The sequence below is a fragment of the Drosophila busckii genome, chromosome 3R, assembly GCF_011750605.1.
Source record: "Drosophila busckii strain San Diego stock center, stock number 13000-0081.31 chromosome 3R, ASM1175060v1, whole genome shotgun sequence".
Lineage (NCBI taxonomy): Eukaryota > Metazoa > Arthropoda > Insecta > Diptera > Drosophilidae > Drosophila > Drosophila busckii.
The window spans coordinates 22972984-22995214 of NC_046607.1; the positions used below are offsets into that span (position 1 = coordinate 22972984).

General features: G+C 40.0%; 8 protein-coding genes across 12 annotated transcripts; 4 read left to right on the forward strand and 4 right to left on the reverse strand.

The window, feature by feature from the left end:
• The first annotated feature begins 1999 nt into the window (after positions 1-1999).
• Positions 2000-3172, forward strand: LOC108602365 (probable V-type proton ATPase subunit d 2). Its single transcript, XM_017990468.1, has one exon. The coding sequence runs from the start codon at positions 2080-2082 to the stop codon at positions 3136-3138; it is 1059 nt and encodes a 352-aa protein (XP_017845957.1). The 5' UTR covers positions 2000-2079; the 3' UTR covers positions 3139-3172.
• Positions 3173-4021: 849 nt separating this feature from the next.
• LOC108604033 (transcription factor SPT20 homolog) lies at positions 4022-8123 on the forward strand. 3 transcript variants are annotated; one of them, XM_017993289.2, is made up of 3 exons: positions 4022-4089; positions 5669-6596; positions 6657-8123. In XM_017993289.2, the coding sequence occupies exons 2-3, from the start codon at positions 5714-5716 to the stop codon at positions 7985-7987; spliced, it is 2214 nt and encodes a 737-aa protein (XP_017848778.1). In that variant the 5' UTR covers positions 4022-4089; positions 5669-5713; the 3' UTR covers positions 7988-8123. The 3 variants fall into 3 exon arrangements, with proteins under 3 accessions (XP_017848778.1, XP_017848777.1, XP_017848779.1); XM_017993288.2 differs by lacking the exon at positions 4022-4089 and adding an exon at positions 4119-4180; XM_017993290.2 differs by lacking the exon at positions 4022-4089 and adding an exon at positions 4376-4422.
• An 87-nt stretch (positions 8124-8210) lies between these two features.
• LOC108604034 (cysteine-rich hydrophobic domain-containing protein 2) lies at positions 8211-10423 on the reverse strand. Of its 2 annotated transcripts, none has more exons than XM_017993292.2 (4): positions 10257-10423; positions 9569-10086; positions 9112-9322; positions 8211-9052 (listed from the first exon to the last, which is right to left on the reverse strand). In XM_017993292.2, the coding sequence occupies exons 2-4, from the start codon at positions 9694-9696 to the stop codon at positions 8885-8887; spliced, it is 507 nt and encodes a 168-aa protein (XP_017848781.1). In that variant the 5' UTR covers positions 9697-10086; positions 10257-10423; the 3' UTR covers positions 8211-8884. The 2 variants fall into 2 exon arrangements, with proteins under 2 accessions (XP_017848781.1, XP_017848780.1); XM_017993291.2 differs by having other exon boundaries at positions 9569-10090.
• Positions 10424-10596: 173 nt separating this feature from the next.
• LOC108604036 (short coiled-coil protein) lies at positions 10597-11407 on the reverse strand. Its single transcript, XM_017993293.2, has 2 exons — positions 11164-11407; positions 10597-11106 (listed from the first exon to the last, which is right to left on the reverse strand). Exons 1-2 carry the CDS (start codon positions 11216-11218, stop codon positions 10766-10768), a joined length of 396 nt encoding a protein of 131 aa, XP_017848782.1. The 5' UTR covers positions 11219-11407; the 3' UTR covers positions 10597-10765.
• Positions 11408-13029: 1622 nt separating this feature from the next.
• LOC108603161 (lethal(3)malignant brain tumor-like protein 3) lies at positions 13030-18348 on the forward strand. The gene is made up of 3 exons (XM_017991716.2): positions 13030-13676; positions 14774-16102; positions 16164-18348. Exons 1-3 carry the CDS (start codon positions 13112-13114, stop codon positions 18335-18337), a joined length of 4068 nt encoding a protein of 1355 aa, XP_017847205.1. The 5' UTR covers positions 13030-13111; the 3' UTR covers positions 18338-18348.
• Positions 18349-18543: 195 nt separating this feature from the next.
• LOC108603165 lies at positions 18544-19457 on the reverse strand. Of its 2 annotated transcripts, XM_017991723.2 has the most exons (3): positions 19284-19418; positions 18931-19200; positions 18544-18871 (listed from the first exon to the last, which is right to left on the reverse strand). In XM_017991723.2, the coding sequence occupies exons 1-3, from the start codon at positions 19320-19322 to the stop codon at positions 18560-18562; spliced, it is 621 nt and encodes a 206-aa protein (XP_017847212.1). In that variant the 5' UTR covers positions 19323-19418; the 3' UTR covers positions 18544-18559. The 2 variants fall into 2 exon arrangements, with proteins under 2 accessions (XP_017847212.1, XP_017847211.1); XM_017991722.2 differs by having other exon boundaries at positions 18931-19457.
• A 7-nt stretch (positions 19458-19464) lies between these two features.
• Positions 19465-20698, forward strand: LOC108603163. Its single transcript, XM_017991720.2, has 3 exons — positions 19465-20277; positions 20334-20435; positions 20492-20698. Exons 1-3 carry the CDS (start codon positions 19510-19512, stop codon positions 20648-20650), a joined length of 1029 nt encoding a protein of 342 aa, XP_017847209.1. The 5' UTR covers positions 19465-19509; the 3' UTR covers positions 20651-20698.
• LOC108603164 (caspase) lies at positions 20661-21726 on the reverse strand. The gene has a single exon (XM_017991721.2). The coding sequence runs from the start codon at positions 21610-21612 to the stop codon at positions 20710-20712; it is 903 nt and encodes a 300-aa protein (XP_017847210.1). The 5' UTR covers positions 21613-21726; the 3' UTR covers positions 20661-20709.
• Positions 21727-22231: the final 505 nt, after the last annotated feature.

The following is a 22231-nucleotide window of genomic DNA, read 5'->3' on the forward strand; positions in this document are numbered from 1 at the left end:
AAATGGCTGCCAATGTCGCGCAGCTCGGCCATGTAAATGATATGCATATTAAATCGAAGAATTATATATAATCTATATGTGCTGTAGGTGCTCAAAGTAAACAGAATACTTTCCTTTAATTATTCACGGCTGTATTTCGACCCGATTCATGTGTACTTGGCACAATTAATAATTTTTGCACGAGCGCTGCTGTTGCTGTTGGCCATGCGAGTATAATCTGTTTTTGGATCTAAGCCAACATGTTGTAGAACAAAACGCATAGCCAGCTAACAATCAAGTCTAATAAATTCTCAAACGCAAACTGTTGTTGTTATTACAAACCCAACTATATGCATCATAACTTTAATCAAGCGCGCCAAGTCATTTATTTATAATAACATCAAATCACAATCAAAAGTGTCCAAATCAATTTGTGCATAATACCCCCGTGAACTGCCAACAGTTGGGCAGCAATCTAAACAGACAAACGACTGTCAATATATACACGCGAGTAATTTATTGTTGTCACTTCGTAGTGCTACTATTCCGATCTCAGAGCAACTTCTCCCACTCCCCCACAGCTGTGAGCATATTACGCCGCGCACAATTGACTCAATTGCACCTGGGGAAACACCAGAGATACCCCCCAAAACCTCAGTCAGCTGACTGACTGAAAGAGTAATAGAAAGAGCAATAAATTTTTCGCACGCCGGGGCGTTTATCTCAAGTGAGCTTATAAAAATCACGACACCATACACATTTATGGTGTTTTTTTTTTGTAAGTGTGTGTGTGCTTCTATTGTCCGGTTAGAAACCTCTGTCGATGTCCGCCTAATTAAATTGACTAAAAATACAAATATTCAACAATTGCGCCAGCTTGACGTACTTATTATCTTATCGCCAGCTTGAAGCAGTTGTCTGTTAGTATTACCAGCAAAGGGACTTAAGAGAAGTCGACTAACATATACCTTATGCTAGATTTCTCAAGAATTCGTTGAGTTAAGAGTTTCAGCAATGCCTGCCTCTTGTTTCATTTCATTAAAGAGTATAATTCTATATTTAAGCTGATATATTTAAATGCGCTTATCTTTTTCTACGAAAAGTAACACGTATTTATTTTTTCTTTCTCTAAATGTTTTATAAAGTCTTAAACAAAGCATATACTATGTAGTTTAAAAATAGCAACATAATTGTATAAATACTTGACTTTCTAAGGCTAATGCTGATTACATGAAAACGATTTTAATGCGTCTTCCATATGTCTGGATGGCCATAAATCTGCCAGGTGCCATCTGCCACATGACTTTTCAACAATTTGAAAGCTTGCCATAATTTAATGTTTTCCGCATAAATTTGTACAAAAGTTTATCAATATGACAACTGTATACAGCTGAAGATATAAGTACAATTATAATTTATAAACAAAACGCCAATATGAGTAACCAGCACAAAGGCTTAACTAAGAACGCTTAGAAAATGTTCTAAGTGCTACGTACGTGTTTATCATTAAATTGACTAATTAGCTGCAATTGCCATAAAGGAAAGGAAAATAAATTTTCATTGTCTAAAAATATATTATTTATGAATTGCAATATTTAAGCACGTGTAACCAAAACCTGATTTAGACTGCAAAGCGCTGCTGACATTGAAGTCCATTGGCAGAAATTAAAGCTAATGCTTGTCCCAAGCGATTTGCGCTGGTTTTGCCTTAAGCAGTTTGGACATAAGGTCTAGAATGCATTAACGCCTTCGTCTGTGTTAATTAAATGCGGCAAGATATATATGCTCGCTTGTTTATTTGTTTATGGCAGCATTTAACGGAATTAAATGCAACAGGAATGCCTACACGACATAAATTGACAAGAAGAAACAAGTTTATTCGCATTGCTTTGCTCACAAACAAGTTTAAATTTGCCGCGCATCAAACTAGAGCTGCCACACAGCTAAAAAAAATTAAATCAAGTGGCAGCACGAAATATTTTTGAATATCAAAGTAGTCAACGGCGAGAATGTTTCGTATATACTTGGCATTTGTTTTGCTTTCTACAAAAGTTTGCTTAACAAAAGAAAAAATCTAAAAACGTAAAAAAAAGTAATAAAATGTACAGCATAGAGTTTAATCAGGAGTGCGGCTATTTGGAAGGCATAACACGTGGATTTAAGAATGGCATGCTAAAATATTCAGATTATTTAAATCTAACGCAATGCGAGAATATTGATGATCTGACGGCGAATATACAGGCTACCGAATGGGGTCATATGGTGCATACCGAAACGGAGGAGCCCGATGTGGAGCTGTTAAGCACGCGTATGCGCGACAGAGTCGTGGCTCAATATAATTATCTACGGAATCACGCTACGGAACCATTGAGCACATTTCTGGAATACATGCGCTATGAGTATATGATTGACAACGTAGTGCTGCTCATAGCCGGCCTAAACAATCATCGTCCGATGAAAAAGCTGCTAAGCCTGTGCCACCCATTGGGGCTTTTTGATGAACTGGAGGCCATTGAGGTGGCTAGCAATACTCAAGAGCTGTTTAGCGCTGTACTCATCGACACGCCGATCGCCAAGTTCATTTCGGACAATATGAGCTTTAAGCAGTTTGCCGACATCGACGTGGAAATCGTGCGTGCTACACTATTTAAAGCTTATCTGGAGGATTTCTACAATTATTGCAAAAAACTGGGTGGCACTACCGCCGATGTTATGAAGAATCTGCTTAGCTTTGAGGCGGATCGACGATCGATTACCATTGCTGTTAATTCTCTGGAGGGTTCACTTACCATCCAAAAGCGTCTTAGCTTGTTTCCCACCTGTGGAAAGTTAGGTCCCATGAGCTTGGACGCACTGGCTCACAGCTTGGACTATGAACAAGTGCGTACGATTAGTGTTAGCGCTTGCAGTGATTACAGCGGCATGTTTGATTCGATTGAGAGGGATGCTGATAATATTATCACACTGGAGGATCGCTTCCTTATGCAGGAAGCTAAGCTGCATGTACGCTCCTTCTTGCAACAATTCCATTTCGGAGTCTTTTATTCGTACATCAAGCTGAAAGATATGGAATGCCGTAATATCATCTGGATAGCTGAATGCATAGTTCAACGTCAAAAGGACAAGGTTAATGCATTTATACCAATCCCAGTGTTTTAACTATGTTATATTAAAAATGATAAAAATATGTAACTTACCTTATAAATACTGAACTTCATTTTACTGTTTTCAGATATCGATTACAAGCCGCGTTTAGTTATCGGCCAATAATGTTGCGCGCCATATTTTAAGTGTACCAAAATTAGAATTGAATTGAACATAGATTATATAATATATATAATAATACAGTATATATAATACATTTTGAATACATATGAATATTTTTGCATATATATAATTCATTTTTGACAAATTGTATATGAATGCATGTATCGGTATGTTTAATTGTTGTTTGGCAACTATCAACACAAGAAACTGGTAATTACTAATCTTGATAGCTTATTATTCGATAATTTAGTATTTTTTGCTGGTCGATTAAAAATGCTTAAGAATATCGTGACGATATTATCGTCAAATTGTGCGGGAAAGAGTTGGCAAACAGAGTTCTGGTATAAATTAATAATTTTTAATTGGCGCAATATTTTAAGTAAACAAACAATACGATATATGTATTTATATATATATATATATTGCGCACATAGAATTAAGCTTTTTGGCATTAATTCATTAGACGCCTCAGACGCAATCGAAAATTAAAAAGAGCTTGTAACTTATTTGTAAGTTTTCTAAACCTTTAACCTTGTCACTTAACATTTTATTCAAATTTAAAGCTAAAGTGAAATGTGCGCTTAAAATCAATATAAACATGCATATATTTCAGCTCGTTCGTTCGCAGCAGTATCTATATTTGTCGTCTTGCCGAATCTCATAACGATTAAATATTATATTCTATACATACACATCGAAACTACGTTTACATGCATGTGTATATGAATAAAAAATTAAATTTTTCAGATTCAGTATTGAAATTGTGTGGTGGTTGTTAGGTTTACGTCTCTCTCTCTCTCTCTCTCGCGTGCGCTCGCTTTGCTCTCTCGGTTTTAATACGCTGTAAGTGTAACTGTGTGAGTGCTGTGTGAATATGTGCTGCTGTGTTGTTGTTGTCTTTTCAGCAAGGTGCTCGTCGCTGTGTTGAAAAATAGTTAAGTTAAAATTGTTATTAAAAACTGAGCGAGCTGAAAACCAAAAGCTTACAATTTGCGCAACGTCTCAGTTCGCAGCTGTAAAGACAGTCAGTAATATGGAATAGTAGGCAGTGTTTGTGCATAATTGTGATTTAAAGTTTACTTGATTTTGCCTGGAATGTAATCAACTTTTCTCATACATTTATGTACATTCTACGCTCTTTTCTTGAAAAATTCTCGACATAATAAGCGTAAATTTGTGAGTTGCATTTGTAGTGGTGTGGCTATGTGATTGTGTGAGCATTGATATGTTTGTGTGTGTTGTGTGTGTGTGTATGTGCGCCACTCACTGTTGTTTTTCGTTAGTATCTTTTCCAATTTACAGTGGGCCACAGGAAATTTAAATTAAATATGTAGTTACTATTATCAGTACGAAGAGCATTACAATTTGAAACTAGGTAATGAAATCTAAATAAACAAGTTTTTTATTTGGGGCGTGTGCTATGTGTGTATATAAAATATATTGTTATTTAAAAGTGTTTTTACTCGTTTTACTCAGCCGGCTAAAAATGGTTATGAGCCATGTGAGATTTTGTCAAATATTGTAGCGTTGGAAAATTACCTCAGCTTTATCACATGTGTGACTTCCGACTTGAAGCTTACCGCACACCCCCCCATCCCAAATCTAAAAATCATGTCAATAAAAGGTTTTTTATGCAGCAATTGTCGAATTTATACGCTCTGTTCAAGTTGAATATTTCAATATACATATGTACATACATACAAAGATATGTATCTACATTATACATAGTTTCGTATCCGAGAGTAAGTTTATTCAAAGTGATGAAATCTTTGTACCTGCACCCATTGTAAGCATTTTGCCCTCGTAATCGTCTATGGCCTGTTTATTAACATTTTAAAATCGTTTACTCGCTATCTCTAAATTTAGTTTTGTTCTTTTTTTGTGTGCTGTATATAACAAATTTGAGTATATTCATAATTGCTGCAACAGTATTGGTATTGGTGTGTCGACATGATTAATTTTTTTTGTACCTATTCCGAATTGAAAACTGTAATCAAAATCGATAAAAAAAAAAGTTGCTAGCTACATACATAATGTTGGTGTGTTTGTATGTAGCATATATATCATATATATAATATATTATCGGTATTGTTATGTATTTATTTTATCTGCCTATTTGGATTCGTTTTATTCGTAAGCTCTTCTCATTTGCACATATATACAATGTGTGTGTGTGTGTCTCTCTATGTGTGTGAGTTTTTGAAATGAGAAAACTAAAGGGAGTTCAGAACACAAATTAACAAATGTCAGCCAGCAGTGCCATTTAGAAAATTCTGTATTCGATTTTTCTCAGTATATTCCAAAACTCGGCGAGTATAAAGTAATATACAAATAAATTTAAATAAAACTAACTTTAAAACAAACATTTTGAATGGAATTGTGAAAATAACTTATTTTTATTTATATTCTTAAACGATTATAGTTAATTTAACCTCAACAAGAGCGTAAACGACACAAGAGCCTATCCATGTTGATGCCGCGTTACTCGGATCAGCGGGTCAAGAGTGAAAGCAGCTATATTGGCAACCACAGCCAGGACTCTGCCACGCCCAGCACCACAGTTGCCCCGCATACCAAAATGCGTTTACTAAACAAGGTGGAACAGAATCTGCGCCAGCATCAAAATCAAAGCCAAGTGCAAGATCAAAGCATACATAAGATTATAAACACAGCAGCAACGGGCAATAGCGTTGTGGGCGATGTGGATGAGCTGCTGACGCCCATGTCATCGAGTATCCAGAGTCATCAGCCATATATACCCTCGCTTGATGGCGGCTACGCTGGCAGCAGCAACAGTGGGTTCAATAGCAGCGGCAGCAGCAACAGTGGCGGCAAGGAGGCGCATGCGCGACCAGAGCGTAATCTTTGGAGTCGCGCCGAAATGCTGGAAATGTTAGACATTATGCAGCAGATGAATGCGCTGGACCAGCTTAATGATCGCAATGTTAAGAGCGAACATGTTTTCCGTCAGATTGAGGAGGTCATGCGTCGCAAGGGTTATGTCAAGAAGTCCAGCATTCAGATTTGGACCAAGTGGAAGTTCCTTAAGTCTACCTATAACACCACCACAAGGCATGGCAATGGCATACCAAAGGTGGTGCCGGAGGAGGTTTATCGCGTCCTTTGCCGCATGTTGCGTGAACATGCGAATGCCAATACAAATGCCAGTGCTAATGGCAGCAACATTGGCAGCGAAAATGGCAACTCCATGGACTCCAGCTCCAATGTGGATTTAAGAAGAAGCATGGCTGGCGGCGTAGATATCAAACCTGGCAGTGCAGAGCTGGGCGTTGAGCATCCCATATTTGGCTTTCGCTTGGGTTTGGTCAAGTCGGAGCCACAGGACACAGGTGCGTATTTGAGTTTTGGCATGCAAACTATGAAATTATTAAATGTTGTCACTTCGACAGGCTACGAGACGCAGATGCGGTCAACGCATGATATAGAAGCTGTGGATTTTATGGACCAACAGCCGCATGAACCTTTTATAATCAACGTAAAGCACGAGCCCGAAATGGATTTAGGCGTAGATGCGAATTGCACCAATACGCTGCCGCCCACAGCACCAGCAACGCCCTCACCGCCCACAGTTGCAATGGAGTCTGAAGAGCCTCCTCCATTATGCAGCTCCACGCCTTTGCCGTTGCCGCCGCTACGCGTAGCTTCGTTTGCACAACGACCGCTGGGCACACCAACGCATGGCATACTACAGATTGAGAGACCGCCACCGCCACTTAGCAAAGGCAAAGGCCAGCGCTCTGTTATGGGCATTAGCAGCATCAACAGCATTAACTTTGCGCATCCCACCAGCAAGTTAATGCTGCCGCGCAAGCAGATGCCACTGCGCATGCCAAGAGCAGAGCTGAGCATGCAGGCGTCGACGCATGTGCGGCCACTAAAGTCGGTGCCCATGCGAGAGACGGGCTATTCGCTACGACCGGATCGCATGATACCCGATTTGGATCATCAGTCGATATCGCCGCCACCATCGCCTCCGCTGCACGCTGCCAAGTATCAGCTTCCCTCCACTAGTAGGCAGGCGCAGATGCTAAGTGAACAGCAGCGCAAGCGACGCCTTAACCAAGTACATTCCCACTCACCCGTGCCTGTCAAGCTGCAGCGTAGTTCTACGCTCCTTGAACCAAAATATCCGATCAGTGCAAAGTTGCGTGACGAGCCAGCGCAGCAACAACAACCTAAACCATCCAATGAGGAGGAAGCCCAGCGGCAGCAACAGCAGCGCAAGCAGCAGCAGGAGGAGCACTTCAAAACGGAGCTATCAAATCTGGCCACGGCCATGCGTGAAGCACAACAACAAATGTTGCGTGATTTCTTCAAACAGCAGAAAGATTTTGCTCGTCGTGAGCACGAGTTCCAGATGCGGCAAGACAACTTGGTAATGAATTCGCTGCGCCGCCAAACAAACGAACTGCTGCGCACAGCCAAACAGTTATTGAACCCGCAGCAGCTGCGAAACCCCAAGCAGGAGTCAGCGACAGAGCAGGAGCCCACGGCAGACGACAACGATGATAGTTATTTGATGAAGCCAGAAGTTGAGATGCACGAGAGCGCCGATGCTTTGGAGGATTTGACAGATATGGCGGCCGAATCGCAGCTAGACGAAAACTCACAGTACAGCGAGGACAGCGAACAGGAGAGTGAACCGGAGACAAGTGTAACACCTATCAGCGCAGATATTTGTGAGGATCAGCCGGACATCGACGCACAGATGTCTTTGTAAATTATTTATTATCAATCAAGTATTATGCAACAAGTTAAAACATTGTTATTCCAAACAGCATTCCAGCAAACACACACACACACACACAAACATTCCTTAAACAAAAAAGACAATTCAACAAAAACAAACGTGTTATTTCTGTGTAAGCACAATCTCCCGATCCCAAAACATTGTTTAAAAAGACTTGATTATATGTACGTAAGCATTAAGAACATTGTAACCATAAAATTTTAAAATGTATTTATTGTTCTGATAGTTCCAATGGAAGTTATCATAATCGCTTGTGCTGTTAAGCTATAGCTTAAGAAATTTCAAACTAAAACACACACTTATATATATATATAGTATACATATATAGTGATATATAAGCAATTCCAAGCTGTAAAATGCTGGAAAACCAATACGTGTCTAGCAAACAGTAAAATTATTATGTAAATGAAAACAAATGCATAAATAAAATTGTCTTATCTAAAAATCCCCCATTTAAAAAAGTTATTTTCAAACTGGCAAGTAAGGAGCAAAGTATAATTTAGTGAATTGTTCTTAACAAGTAATGTATTTAATATTGCAATAGTTTCAAACAAATTTCATTTTTAAAAAACTAAAACGAGAATAATGAAAAAAAACGACCTAAGCTAGCAGAGAAATGATTTCTTCTTACTAGCTATATTTTCTCTTTCCAAATTTACATAAACTAAGTACAATCTATATATTTATACATATATATAAACTATCTCTAGCTTAAAATGTGTATATGTGAGTTAGTGTTGCACAAAGAGTAAACGCCTAAAGCAAAATAATTGTTAGCTGCTAGTGTTTTATTTTACAATTACATTTAGGACCCCATTTCCCTGTCCCCCGAACCCAACCCAAATAACCCAATAGCTACAAATGTCTCTAGTCGGGCCGATAAATGGGCGTCTTGGGTATAAATTCAATTAAGATAACATACTCCATCATTGAATTTGAATCACATTGTTGCTTATGCAGGCGCCAGTGTAGACCTAGCTTATGATAAAGGTGACTGTTCTCCCACTCCAGCAGTTTGTCCAGAGTTAATTGTGTCTGCAAAAAGTTAGCAAAACAAAAGTTTTAGCTTAAAAACACATTGACTAAAGGCTTACGCGTTTGCTTAGACATATAACGGGCCAAAGGGAGCAGCCAAGCGTGCAACAGCAGCAGACACAACCACAGAAAAGCCACTTGACATTTAGGGGCAGGGTCTTCTTCAAAATGCCATTGATGCGACTGATGGTCGCTTTGAATTCCTCCGGCGCAACGCGTGAGAGCAGTCCGCAAGGAAACTCGGTGTTGAAACGATTGCTAAGGCCAAATCTAAGAGAGAGAGAGAGAGAGAGAGAGAGAGAGAGAGATGGAGAGAGTAAGAGAGCGTGGGAAATTAATTGAGTAAGCTACAAGTGTTATTCATTTTAGGATTACTAATAATTGTCTATTATGCAGCCAGTCAATCATTGACAGCTGCGGCAAGGTCATCAGCACCCAAAACAAAAAATATGTGTGTGGCAAAAGCCTTGACATACATCTATATAGATAAATACATTTGTATATATGTATACTCACACGGTCATGTTGCCAGCACCGCGTATGATAATAGGCTCGGGCACTGGCATCACTGTTTGATCCTGAAAGTGCTCCAGATCATCCAGCTGCTCATCCTCATAGATGGCATCGAAATCAGAGAACGACATTGCACAGCTTTACAATTGCACGTTTGTCTACTGATGGGCGGGAGAGGTAGTGACGCTCCGGGCGCCACAAAGAACCGCGTTCCAACGTTATGAGTGTGCGTGTGTGTTTGTTATTTTGCGTGTGTATGTGTGCGCAAAGAGGTCAACACATTTTTAATTCGATTTGCAGTTCTGCTGATTGTGTGTGTACTTGTTTACGAGAGTGTGCGCTATAAAAACAAATCTCAGTCCGAATGTTATGATTGTTGTTCGCCAGAGACACAAAAAAGCGCCGTTTGCCTTTGTTATTGCTATACACTTGCTATTGTTGTTGTTGTTGTTGTTATTGTTGCTGCTGGTGCTGCTGCTGCTTCCGCTGCGTATGCAAGTGCTGATACGGTATGACGTTGACTTCCTTTGTGGCGTTGGCGTAGCATAGAAAAATAAAGGCATATAAATTGAATATGTTTTATTAACAACAATAATCGTAATAATGTAAGTAATGTATGTGTGTGTGCGATTTGTTTCTGAAGGTTGTGCAACACTGGTGTCCAAAAGTAATGTTTGTATTTCGCAATCACCTTTTTCCCAATTAATGTATTATAATTGTAAACTGTTTATGCACACGGTCATCAATTGCCTTGGTATTTGCTTCACAAATAAACTTTAAAATAAAATGTAAAGTTGCTTGTGAAGCTAATTTACACGCTTTCTACGTTTTGTAACAACGGAATGGCTTCTCTGCTTGTTAAATACAAATACATGCATACATATGTTTTGTGAAAGCAGCTGTTCGAGTTACAGGGTTGCCATTGCCGCGCAAATAATATTCAAACGACAAAATTTGCAGCGGGTTAATATTGATTTATTAATTAGCTAATATGTATAAATAAATAAAAAATATGCAGCTTTTTATAATAAATATAAATATAGCACAAATATAAGCTTAACATCTAACAAATATAAAAATATTGTGCACAATGAGCATAATTAGTAGCAAACACCAATTACATAGTTAGCATAACATACATATACATGTACATATCTGAGTGACAAGGCATATTTGGGAGTGAAACATAGAACATAGACCCTACTTCTTTTTAGAAGCACTCGGACTGGTGGATTGGAACACCGAGGAGGCTGACATGAGATTCTCTATATACTGTCCAAGCACTTGATTCTCTGAGCGCAATTTCAGATTCTCCTCCTTAACTGAATCCACTCGCTGTGAAAGATCATCTAACGTATTTTGTAGCTCCAGCACTTGAGTAATCAAACGATCATCCAACACTCCTGCATCTACTGTATCCAGCGAGTTGTGGGAGGAGTCCGGCGTAGTACTACGATTGGTAAACGCAGAGCGCAGCGAATCCATGGAACGTCCATTTGGTATGCCTGGTCCAGTTGGCGGCTCATCCTCATTAATAATAACTGGAAGAGTATGGAAATAAGTATGCAATAACTGAATAACCGCACCCAGCAACTCACCCTGCGGATCTTCATCTATGGGCATTATGGTGTCATCGTTATTGATTATTGACATGTTCGCTAACGCGCTTGTACTCAAATGCTTATTATATTTACTCTTTGTGTTTATTACAGTTAATGAACTTTATTTGTTGATAATTTTAGTAGCATTAACAAAATTCACACCGAAAACAAAAAAAAACTACCACTCTTTGCCAACTCAACGTGTTTTACCACACTGCCTCAAGCAATAGTTTGCAACACTGTCGCTTAATTGTTGTCGTTTAATATGCTACAATTTTAATGTTTATATAAAATATAATACCATACAAAAATGTAAATCAGTATAAATAAAGTATTTTAGCTGAGGTTTCTTACTTCAGTTTATTATTTTCTATGTCATAATATATTGATAATATAATATTCTACCAAAGGACGCAAAAACATTTCAAATAGTAACTTGTATAATAGACTAACTGAAAACTTTGTCAAACTGAAAGTCGGAGTATATGTCAAGCCTAAAATTTTGTTTTATTGAAAATCCTAGGCACAATTATGCATCAGGATCAAGTTAGAGTGAGTTTCATTTTAAAAGTAACCGTCTTCAGTATATTGTTGTTGCAGGGTTGCCACATTAATACCACTTGATCGACAAATTAAAATACACACGCATGCTTTTTGCCACTATAAATTTTAACGTCGCACTGGTAAGAACTCCTCATTAGGGTTTGAAAGTTTTAAAGGTATTATAGTTAGTGCAAACTTCTAAGCCCAAAAAAGCTAGAACCAATTAAAATTGAAATACTATAAAGAAGCATCAAATTGTTTGCATTTCACTGCACTGGAATAAAATCAAGCATTACGGCTTACGTTTACCCAGCATTCACATAGGTAATGTTTTTTAATTGCAACTAAGTAAAATGTTTTAAATTTTTACATTATGCAAATATATTCTTTTAGCCCTTGCCTGTTTCTCAGTTTGGAGAGCCAAATCCTAGCATAACAGCATCTGGTGAACTTGTGTCTATAGCTTTGTTTATACTTTTTAAACTGTAAGATCCTGAAGGTAAGTTTAAAGATTTTCATTATCTAACTCTAAAAACAAAAGCAAATAGTTTGTAATTATGTTTTTGGCAGAATTAACAAAGCCCAGATAAGGTACATACTCTTACATATGTACAATTGCCTAAGCATTGACATTGAACAAATCTACCTATATATACAGCATAGGCATAAATATGCATGCATTAGGTAAAAATACATTAGTTGACCTGCGTGCTCTACCTGAGCAGCGTGCAGTTATCAGGTATTGTGGTTATTTCAAGTAAACATAAATCTTCATGCAGCATACCTAAAAATGGTAACAATATTCAATACAAGTGCTGCCAACTTGTCTAGAGGAAATCGGCACTGTGCTAGGCGCGAAATTTGACGCTGAATTTAGCAGCTTTATAGTTTTATAACAAAGAAGTTGTATTTATAGGTTTTTAAATATTCATAATTATTAACTAATTGGTAATGTATTTTAATTTATTGCAGTGTAAAACAACGCAAGACCGATTAGGTGCACTTTGTAAAAGGAAGCAATTCTGCGGAACTGCCATACGCGTTTAATCGAGTGCGACAACTCTATAAAATCCATAGCAAAAATACCAACGGCTATATAGTTAGCACACATAAAACTTTATACAACAAAAAATCTCAGCACAGCATGAATATTTTAATTAAACGTAAAGTTAAAGTTTAATATATATATAATGCTGTAGAAAGTTATATAATACGACAAGTTGGGCGCCAGCCGTGCTTTAAAAATATATGATACAAAAAATACCAGTGAATTGTATGCGCCTTGCAAATTGAAAAGTGTAAAAAGGACGCTCAACGAGATTGACTTTGAATACAAGTTTTTTAGCAACTGCCAAAACAAGTGCTTGTGTAAATCAGTTTAAACAATAAAAAATATAGTAAAATGGATACACAAGCAAAGCAAAAGTTGCCAATAGCAATGGCGTTAAAGCCGGGACAGGCTGTTGGCACTTTGAAAACCCAACACCAGGAGGAAATCTGCTATTTGCCTGTGCCTCTTTATTCCTCTTTGCTCAAGCCTCTTCCAGCAACAACAACAGCAACGATTACAACCAATAGTTTAAATAATAATAACAGTTTAATCATTAATAATAATGCTGCAACCATAAAAGCCAAACTGACGTCCATGAATAATAATCTTCTAAAGAATCAATTGAAAAACAATGCTGCTGCTGCTGCTGTCCCTGCCACGGTTAGCAATAAATATCCCAACTCTTTGCTGTCGCTTATCAATAATCAACCAACATCAAGCAAAACTAATGCCAGCAACAATAACAACAAGAACTCTACTACTACTACTACGCCCAAGGCACAGGCAACAACAACAACAACAACAACAACAACAAATGGAGCAGCAGTCAACGCAGCGCCTAGTATGATGACGCTGCTGAGTTCAGCAGCAGCAGCAGCAGCAGGACCAGCAGCCAAAGTTGCGCCACAGAAATCGGGTGAGTTTTAACTTTTTTTAAATTATATAATTAGTTGTAGCTCTGATTTTTGATCGTGTGCACATGTATGTATGTATTTGCTCTTACTTTTACTGCCTTACATACATACATACATACATAACATATAAGCAATATATATCTATCTAGCTGTGTGCGTCGTTTACTACTACGGGGCTCGGTTCGATTTCGATTTCAATCCATTTTCGTTGCGAGTCTCATTTAGTTGACGTGAGTGTTTGCTGCTGCTGTGTGTGTGTGTGTGTAGGTTTCTTACTATTATAAATTCTAACATTAATTTAATTTTTTGAAAAACACAAAAGAAAAACAACTTTAATTTATGCTGTGTGTGGTTGCTGTTTGCGCTAGTTCTGCTTTTGTTGCTGTTGCTGCTGCTGCTGATGCTTCTTCTTCTTCTAAAATGCTTACTACTATTAAAGTTTGTTGCTGTGACTTTGCTTTTTCATAATGTTTTACAATTTGTTGCAAACGGCAAATACATAATTGTTGCATGTGGCTATTTTAAGACACAAATTGTCAGCTTTTGTTTTTGTAATTTCATAAAATCAATTGACAAACGTGGAACGAGCACTGATTAACAGAAATTTGATTTTGAGCTGATGTCACAGACTTTTGCCTTGCAACAAATTACAAAGTACTTGCACTTAATTTGTTTTTATGATTATTTATCAACGTCACATATACATAGTGTGCATATATAACAAACTAGCATACTTATTTAATTGTATGTATGTATGTAAATGCAAAAATCGCGGGCGGGCGTGTAGTGATGATCAGGTTTACTTATTTTTTTTATTTTGTATCTTTTTGTTTTATGCAGCTGCAATTGGCTGACAAACAAAAAGCAACTGTAAAATACGTTGCAAAATATTGGAGATCAGCAACTAACTCTATAGATTCAATTAAATTTTCCAATTACTTGTGGCCCGTTAATTAGTGACTCATTATAAAAATGATTTTTATCAAAAACAAAGCGACATTAAACATGTTTGTGTGTGTACAGATATGCAAAAATATTTATTTGTATTTATATTCTTGCTATATTAATGTTGCATTTTTCTTTATGCCCTCATTTGCAGCCACTACGCCAGTGAGTCCAACTACGAGCTCATCAGTATCATTGATAGCAAAGTCACGTGCTCCCGTTATATTAAGCAGAGCAGCGGTGGAAAAAATTTGCTTCAAATTTGGACAGGTACAAGCGCAAGCAAACGCGGGCACGCTTGTACTAAGGAAAGCAAAAAATCAGCCAAACGGAGGCAAGCCCTTGGTCCTGAAGGCTAAGATAAGGAAGAATTCAGCTGGAGACACGCCCACTACGCCCACAACGCCTGCAGCTACAGGTAGCCTACTCATGCCCACCAACTCGGCAATTGCTTTGCCGGATATTAAGATTACTCCATTACCGGCTGCTCCTGCTGCTGCTGCTGCTGTCACTTTAAATGGATCGAAGCTGATGAAGTTAGATGATAGCAGCATGCCTATGATTGCCATGCCGCCGACGATGACAACAACAACAATAACAACAACCACCGACCATACTGAAGCTGCCACAAATGGTCAACAGGCTTCGCCCAAGTTGCAGCGTTCCAAATCGCTGGTGGCTCCTGTTCCTGAAAATGCACCGAGCAATGCCTCAGAGCGTCGTCATTCGGTGGCTATAATGGCGAAAGAACTGGATGTGGTTGAGCAGACAAAACCCATAGAAACCATAACAATCGATGATGATGACAGTGATGAGGAAGAGCAAAAGCAAACAGAAAAGAAGTCGGCCACACCAACGCCAATTGCAAGCAGAAAGAGTTCTAGCAACAGCAGCAGCGACTTGGAGGTTATATTTGTGCCCGTGCCCGAGGCAGAGCAGCCAAAGCCCGCAGTGCAGCCAAAGCCCGCAGAGCAGCCACAAGTACAGCAAGTGCCAGCGGCTGAGCCTCAGACCTCAACCATGAGCATTGTCAAGGCTGAGTCGCTGCCACTCTCCAAGGAAGAGTTTGAGAAATCTTTGCGCTGCGATGAGCACGTGGACAGCACTTCGCCTCCCAGCAAAACCTCAGCTAATCTGAATACAACGCCGCTGTCCAAGCTGCAAGATCAAATTGTGGAGCATTGGGCAGAAAAGAAAGCGCTGAGCAGCTTTAAGATGAACATGCAACAAAATTTCAACATGTTGCAGTGGCGCGAGCAACAGCCGGGCACGCTACAAAACTCTCGCATGCGCTTTGAGCTCAATCGCTTCAATTTCCTGCAGCTTAACGAACGCTGCGAGCGTCGCACAGGACCCGCTAGTTACTTTGAGCGTGCCCTCTACGATCGTCCCGGACGCAGACCCAACACTAGTACACATCCATTGCTCTATTTATGCTCACGCTGTAAATATCATGGACCTGCCTCGGATTTTCTAGCGCCACGTAAATATAAAACACAATTTGTTGCGATAAAAAAATTACATTTTATTTGTTTAATTTACAGAATATTGTTCGCTGGCTTGCGTGCGACGCGCACATAAGCGACGTAATCCCAGTGCTGCCAGTGGTGGCAGCGCCAGCAAAGTGATGCGCACCCAGGAAGCCAAATCAAAGCCAACAGCAACTGTTACTTCAGCTGCGCCTGCCCAGCAGCCACAGCAACAGAAGCCCGAGTCGAAATCCTCAACAGGCAAGCGCGTGTTTCGCTGGACAGAGTACCTTAACGTCAAGAACAATGGCTATGCGGCGCCCATACATCTATTCCTCAATCCATTTCCCATCAGCACCAATTGCTTTGAGCTTGGCATGAAATTGGAGGCCATAGATCCCGAGAACTGTTCGCTGTTTTGCGTCTGCACCATTGTGGAGGTGCGCGGTTATCGCTTGAAGCTCAGCTTTGATGGCTACTCCAGCATGTATGACTTTTGGGTAAATGCCGACTCCATGGACATCTTTCCGCCAGGCTGGTGTGAGCGCACTTCGCGCCTTTTGCAGCCGCCGAAGGGAATGCAGCCTGAACGCTTCAGCTGGTGTCGCTACCTGGTGAAGACAAATGCAAAGGCAGCGCCACGTGCATTATTTACGCATCTCAATGATGTAGCACAACCGGATTTAAATGGCTTTAGCGTGGGCATGCATCTAGAGGCGGAGGACTTGAATGATACTGGCAAGATATGTGTGGCCACTGTAGCGGATAAACTGGATGAGCGCATTCGCGTGCATTTCGATGGCTGGGATGATTGCTATGACTTTTGGGTGCATGTTAATTCGCCTTATATACATCATTGCGGCTGGCATGAGGGACGCCAGCAACTCATTGTGCCACCAGACTATCAGAATGCGGTATTCAACTGGTCTTCCTATATCAAAGAAATGGGCGGTCAGGCAGCGCCCGCTGAGCTTTTCGCAGCACGAGATCCGATGGAGTTTCAGGCACGCATGAAACTCGAGGTTGTGGATCAGCGTAATCCTTGCCTCATACGTCCTGCTACGGTGGTTACACGCAAAGGTTATCGCGTGCAGTTGCATCTGGATTGCTGGCCTGCGGAATATTACTTTTGGCTGGAGGATGATAGTCCCGATCTGCATCCCATTGGTTGGTGTGAGGCCACTTCGCATGAGTTGGAAACTCCGCCTGGCTTTCAGCAGCGTGGCTCGCCCATGCCCTGCGAAGTGGAGGGTTGTCGTGGTTTTGGCAATGCCAAACGCTTCTCCTTTTCCATGCATGCGCTGCGCGAATGCTGCCCATATGCGCCCGAGAACTGGCGTCAGTGGCGCGCCAAGACGGTGAAGCCACCGCGTGTGCCACCAGAGCTGATCAAGCAGGCGCCAAGTCGTCCAACCAAAACTGAGCAGCCTAAGCCAGCACCTAAAGCGGAAAAAACTGAGCCCAAGCCCAAACCGAAACGTGAGCTTGAAGCAGTTGCGCCTGTGACTGCCCCTGCTGCTGCTCCTGCTCCTGCTCCTTCACCTACACCTACAGCTGCACCTAGACCTCGATCTACACCTGCTCCTACACCTCGACCTACACCTACAGCTACACCAACACCTATACCTACACCTGAGTCTCTGGATGACGAGCCTTTTGAGCTCGACCAGCGCTGCCTCTCCATTGCCAAGAGCATTGTGTCCGACTATGGACCACAGTACACGCGCAATTATCGCCTCTGGCAGCAGAACACAGACTTTGACATGGATCAGTTGAAGAGTAATCCACTCTACTGGACCAACTGGGATGTGTATGAGTTTGTGGAGCGTGCGCTTAAATCTGTGCGCATTGCCAAAATGCTCTTCGATGAGGACATCGATGGACGTGCGTTGCTCTTACTGGGACGTCAAGATTTGTCCAAACGCCTAAAACTAAAAGTAGGGCCAGTTGTAAAACTCTTTGCGCTTATAGTTAATCTGCGCATTGCGGTGGCCTGTAAATTTAGCACTAAACAGACGGGATTTGAGATAGACAAGGTGCTTCCTGACATGTCCCAAGGGGAGACCACAAGTGACAATGAAGCGAGCTTGCTGGAAAATGAAGATAACCCAGCTTTTAATATAGTTAGTAATAATGTAAACTACACCCAGGAAGAGTTAAGCGATGAAGAGGATGTTTTATTGGATAGTGAAGATTTTCTGAGTGTTAAGACAAGTATGGATGTGGTACCAGCAACAGTTGCTTCCTGATCCTAGGGGTATTGCTGCAAACGCGACCTACTGCTTAGGCGCATATTACGAATATATTATATCATTAACACTAAGATTCGTTGTTCTGTTTACTCAATTCATTTGATATTGAGTTAGACTATATATAGCAGAGTATATTAATTATATTATAACTATTTTGTAAGCGCTGCGTTGATTGTAAAAAGTTTGAATTAATAAACAGTAATTTTTGCCATGTATGTATCATTCGGAAGGCCTGCGGCTCATGCTGGGGCTGGCATTATCAGTATCCTTGCCATCTATAGACAAAGTGCCATCGGTGCCAAAAAGTGTTTCACCAAAGAGATTGGCAACCTCGACGAATTGCCTGAAGCAAACCATATTCTCATAGCGTAAATTATTATACGACTGATACTTTTTTAAAGCCAACAGCAATTCCCTATCAGGTATGGTCTTGACGGCTCTGAGTATTACCATCAGTGACTTCAGCTCACGCACATTGAGTTTCAGAAAGGAATTGTCGTTGAGAACTTGCGTGGCAATTGGCACCAGTTTCTGCAACAGAAAGTAATCTCTTTATGTCTATAAAGTCAAAATAAAATGTTTAAACTCACCTCCGATACTAAGCTCAACATCTTGGGATTATTGCTCTCATTGGCCAGGTGAAAGACCTCCAATACCAAATCCATGGGCCAATGCTGATTCATCAGCTTGTTTATGTAGCACTCGGCAAAGTCATTCAATTTATATTTGTTTGCCAGATGCACCAGCTGCACGCACATGTCTACGTTTATCGCATTATAGATCTCATAGGTGTAAATATAGAGCAACATGGTTTCATATGCCTCTGGAGAAGCATCATTCACATACATAACGCTTTTGTCCTGCTGAAACTCTGGTGAGTTTATCATTTGCTCAAACTGCTCCGAGGCAGATGCCAAAATAATTTTATGACAACGGAACTCACGACAGGAGCAGCGCTTGTATTTGTCCACGTATGATACATGCAGCTCACAGTCGGACATTTTGCCGCTGCGCAGCAGATCCAGGCGACGTAGCTTGCAGTACATGATGCCCACTGAAATTTAGAGCATTTTTAGTTCCTCCCAACAAAACAAACTGACTTTTGACATAAAATTTAAAATTTATGTAAGCCTTATAAACAACATTGTACTTTAAATTTTATAGTAGACATGTCGGAAAATCCAGCCAAGGCAAGTGATAAAGCAAATGAGGATGACAGCGCCGAAGCCGGCTCATCAAATAAACAAGAGCCCAATGCAGAAGAAAACGCCTTGTCACCGCCAGCAGAGAATGCTCAAACAGAAAATACGGAGTTGGGCATGCCTAAGGCAGCAGGGAATGATGTGTCACCGCCCGCAGAAGATTACTTTGGCCCGCCCATAACTAACGAGCTTGTCGTTACAACGCCACCAAATACCAATAACCTAGGCAAAAATACTGCTCAAGCATTTAGTGCCAGTGAAACAACATTGATTGAGGTTAGTTCGTCTAGTAAAGAACGACGTCTGGAGTATTTTCGCTCCGGCACCAATGCGGACTGTGAAGTGCATGCTGTAAGTGATGGCGGAGCAGGTTCAGTCTGCTATAAGAAATTTCGTTGCCATCGCATATTCTTGGCCACCGCCTCAGAGAAACTGGAAAAGGATATTTTTCAAAATAAACAATGGAATGGCATACTTCTAATTAATGGCGTCTCCAAAGAGAGTGTGGAAATCTTTCTTGAATATATTTACACATTTGAGGTGTCGCCCAGATTAGTGGATCTAAAAATAATTGGTGATATATTTGTGCTTGCTTGTGCTTATAATATGCCCGAACTCATGAGTCAATTCTCTGAGCAAATGAAAAGCAAGGACTGGCCATTGGATAGTATCTTTCCGGCCTTTGATTTGGCATTTCGGCACAACATTATTGACTTGGAGGAGGCTTGCTTAAAGGTAGCAGTGGCAAGCCATTTCTCATTTAACTTAGTAAAAATTTATTTTATTTCTAGAAAATATTGGAGAATGCTGCAGATTTAAAATCGGAAGCCACCATTATGAAACTCCAAATCTATGCTTTCAACTATGTTATACAACATTGGAAATCTATGGAGGTACATTTATTTACAACACATTTTGTATATTAGTTTAATTTGTGATCGTGTTTTAGATCATGGCTCAAAGTGAGATTATTCATTTACTCCAAGCATATCAGAAGCATAATGATATACGTTTTAGTAAAGCAGATGTTTTTCCACATTTCTCAAAGATCATTAATTACTTTCCAAGCATACTGCTCGATGCCGACGGATTCATTCATAAATACTAAATTAATAACAGTCAAAATTAAGAATATATAAAAAGTGTACAATGAAAATAATTCAATAATCAGTTGGCTCGTGTGGGTGTAGGTATGGATCCTTCTCTCTGTCTAAAAAGTAATATACGTGTTAGCATAGAGGCAATGCAGGGCATTTGTTTCTTCTTATGCATCTCAGGGTCTCGTGTGGCTGACTCGAACAGCACTGCAACACGTTGGCAAACAAATGTCAGCAATGTGAGCAGGTCCAGCTGTTTGCCATTCTCCTCAAGCTCAGCGCAAAGACTTTGTATGAACCAGCTGCCTTTCACGGTATTTCGCCAAGAGTAGTAGCCTGGCATGGTAGAGTAAGCAGTTAGAAAATCAGCATGCGTTGGTATCTTATATTTTATGGATCCGTCGCCATCTGTCTCAATGCGTTTTAGTTCGGTGCCTGAGTCCAATTCGCTGCCCCGACATGCCTGTATAAAGAATAGTTTGGGTTTGTTGGCCAGCGACGGGCAGTTATTAGGTGTGAAACAGCTCCAAATGCTCTCTAGCGAGTAGTCCATATCATACGCAGATATGACTCCCATCTCGCCGTGGGAAAGTATGACCACCATTATGCAGTCGTTGTCCGTATGGTCCAGCGATGCAGCTTCTTTAACGGCGCTTAAAATCTGCTCGTATTTATAGTCCGGATATACTCTTACTCTAAAGTCCAGCTGACGAAGCACACACTCCAAATTCGCACAGTCCACATCGGTTCCATTTCTAGTTGCTAGTTTAGCAAAAAATTTGTGGTTAAAAATCAAGGCCATGCCCCGGCTTTTGTGCCGCATATTGTACTCTGCTGCAGATCTCTTAGTCATCATTGTGTCCATATATTTTTGAAAATTTGGATTTTCGCTATTAACTGGCGAGAACAAAACGCCATCATTGCCACTTCCAATACCTCCATCCAGGGCAGCGTCAGTTGAATCGTTGGCCATTGCAAAATTTAATTTTAATTAAAAAGAATATTTTCAGCTTATCAGAAGACTTGTGTTGTTGCTTTAACAATATAAACATTTGCATCCGTTCGCAGTGAATGTTTAATATAGCAACAAAAATACTTAACGGCTTTTTAAATATGAAACTCTTAATTTAGTCAGCTGTTTCGCATCGATACAATTGAACACTTGTTGTAAAGTACTTGGCATCGATATTTGTGAACAGAGCTCACACTTGTTGAACCAATTTCTTACTTTTATAACCATATTAATAAACATTAGAGTAATGGTGAAATTAATAAAATTAAATTTAATGACGCATAAACATTTAGCTTAAGTCTTATTATAATTTAAGCAGAACTCGATTTCTTAATATTGCATTTATTTTAGGATGACCATCTTTATTTATTTCGAAATAACAAAAACGACACATATCGATGGTTCTGCAGAGCAGTACATCCCTATATTAAGTTATTGCCCCAGCATCGAACATATAGTTCTCTCGCTCATATTTATTTAAATGTTTTATTACTGCACTGCTTGCACGATAATGTTGTGGATAATACTTGCTAATGCAGATAGAAAAATATTTCTATACTTCTATAACATTTGCTGACAT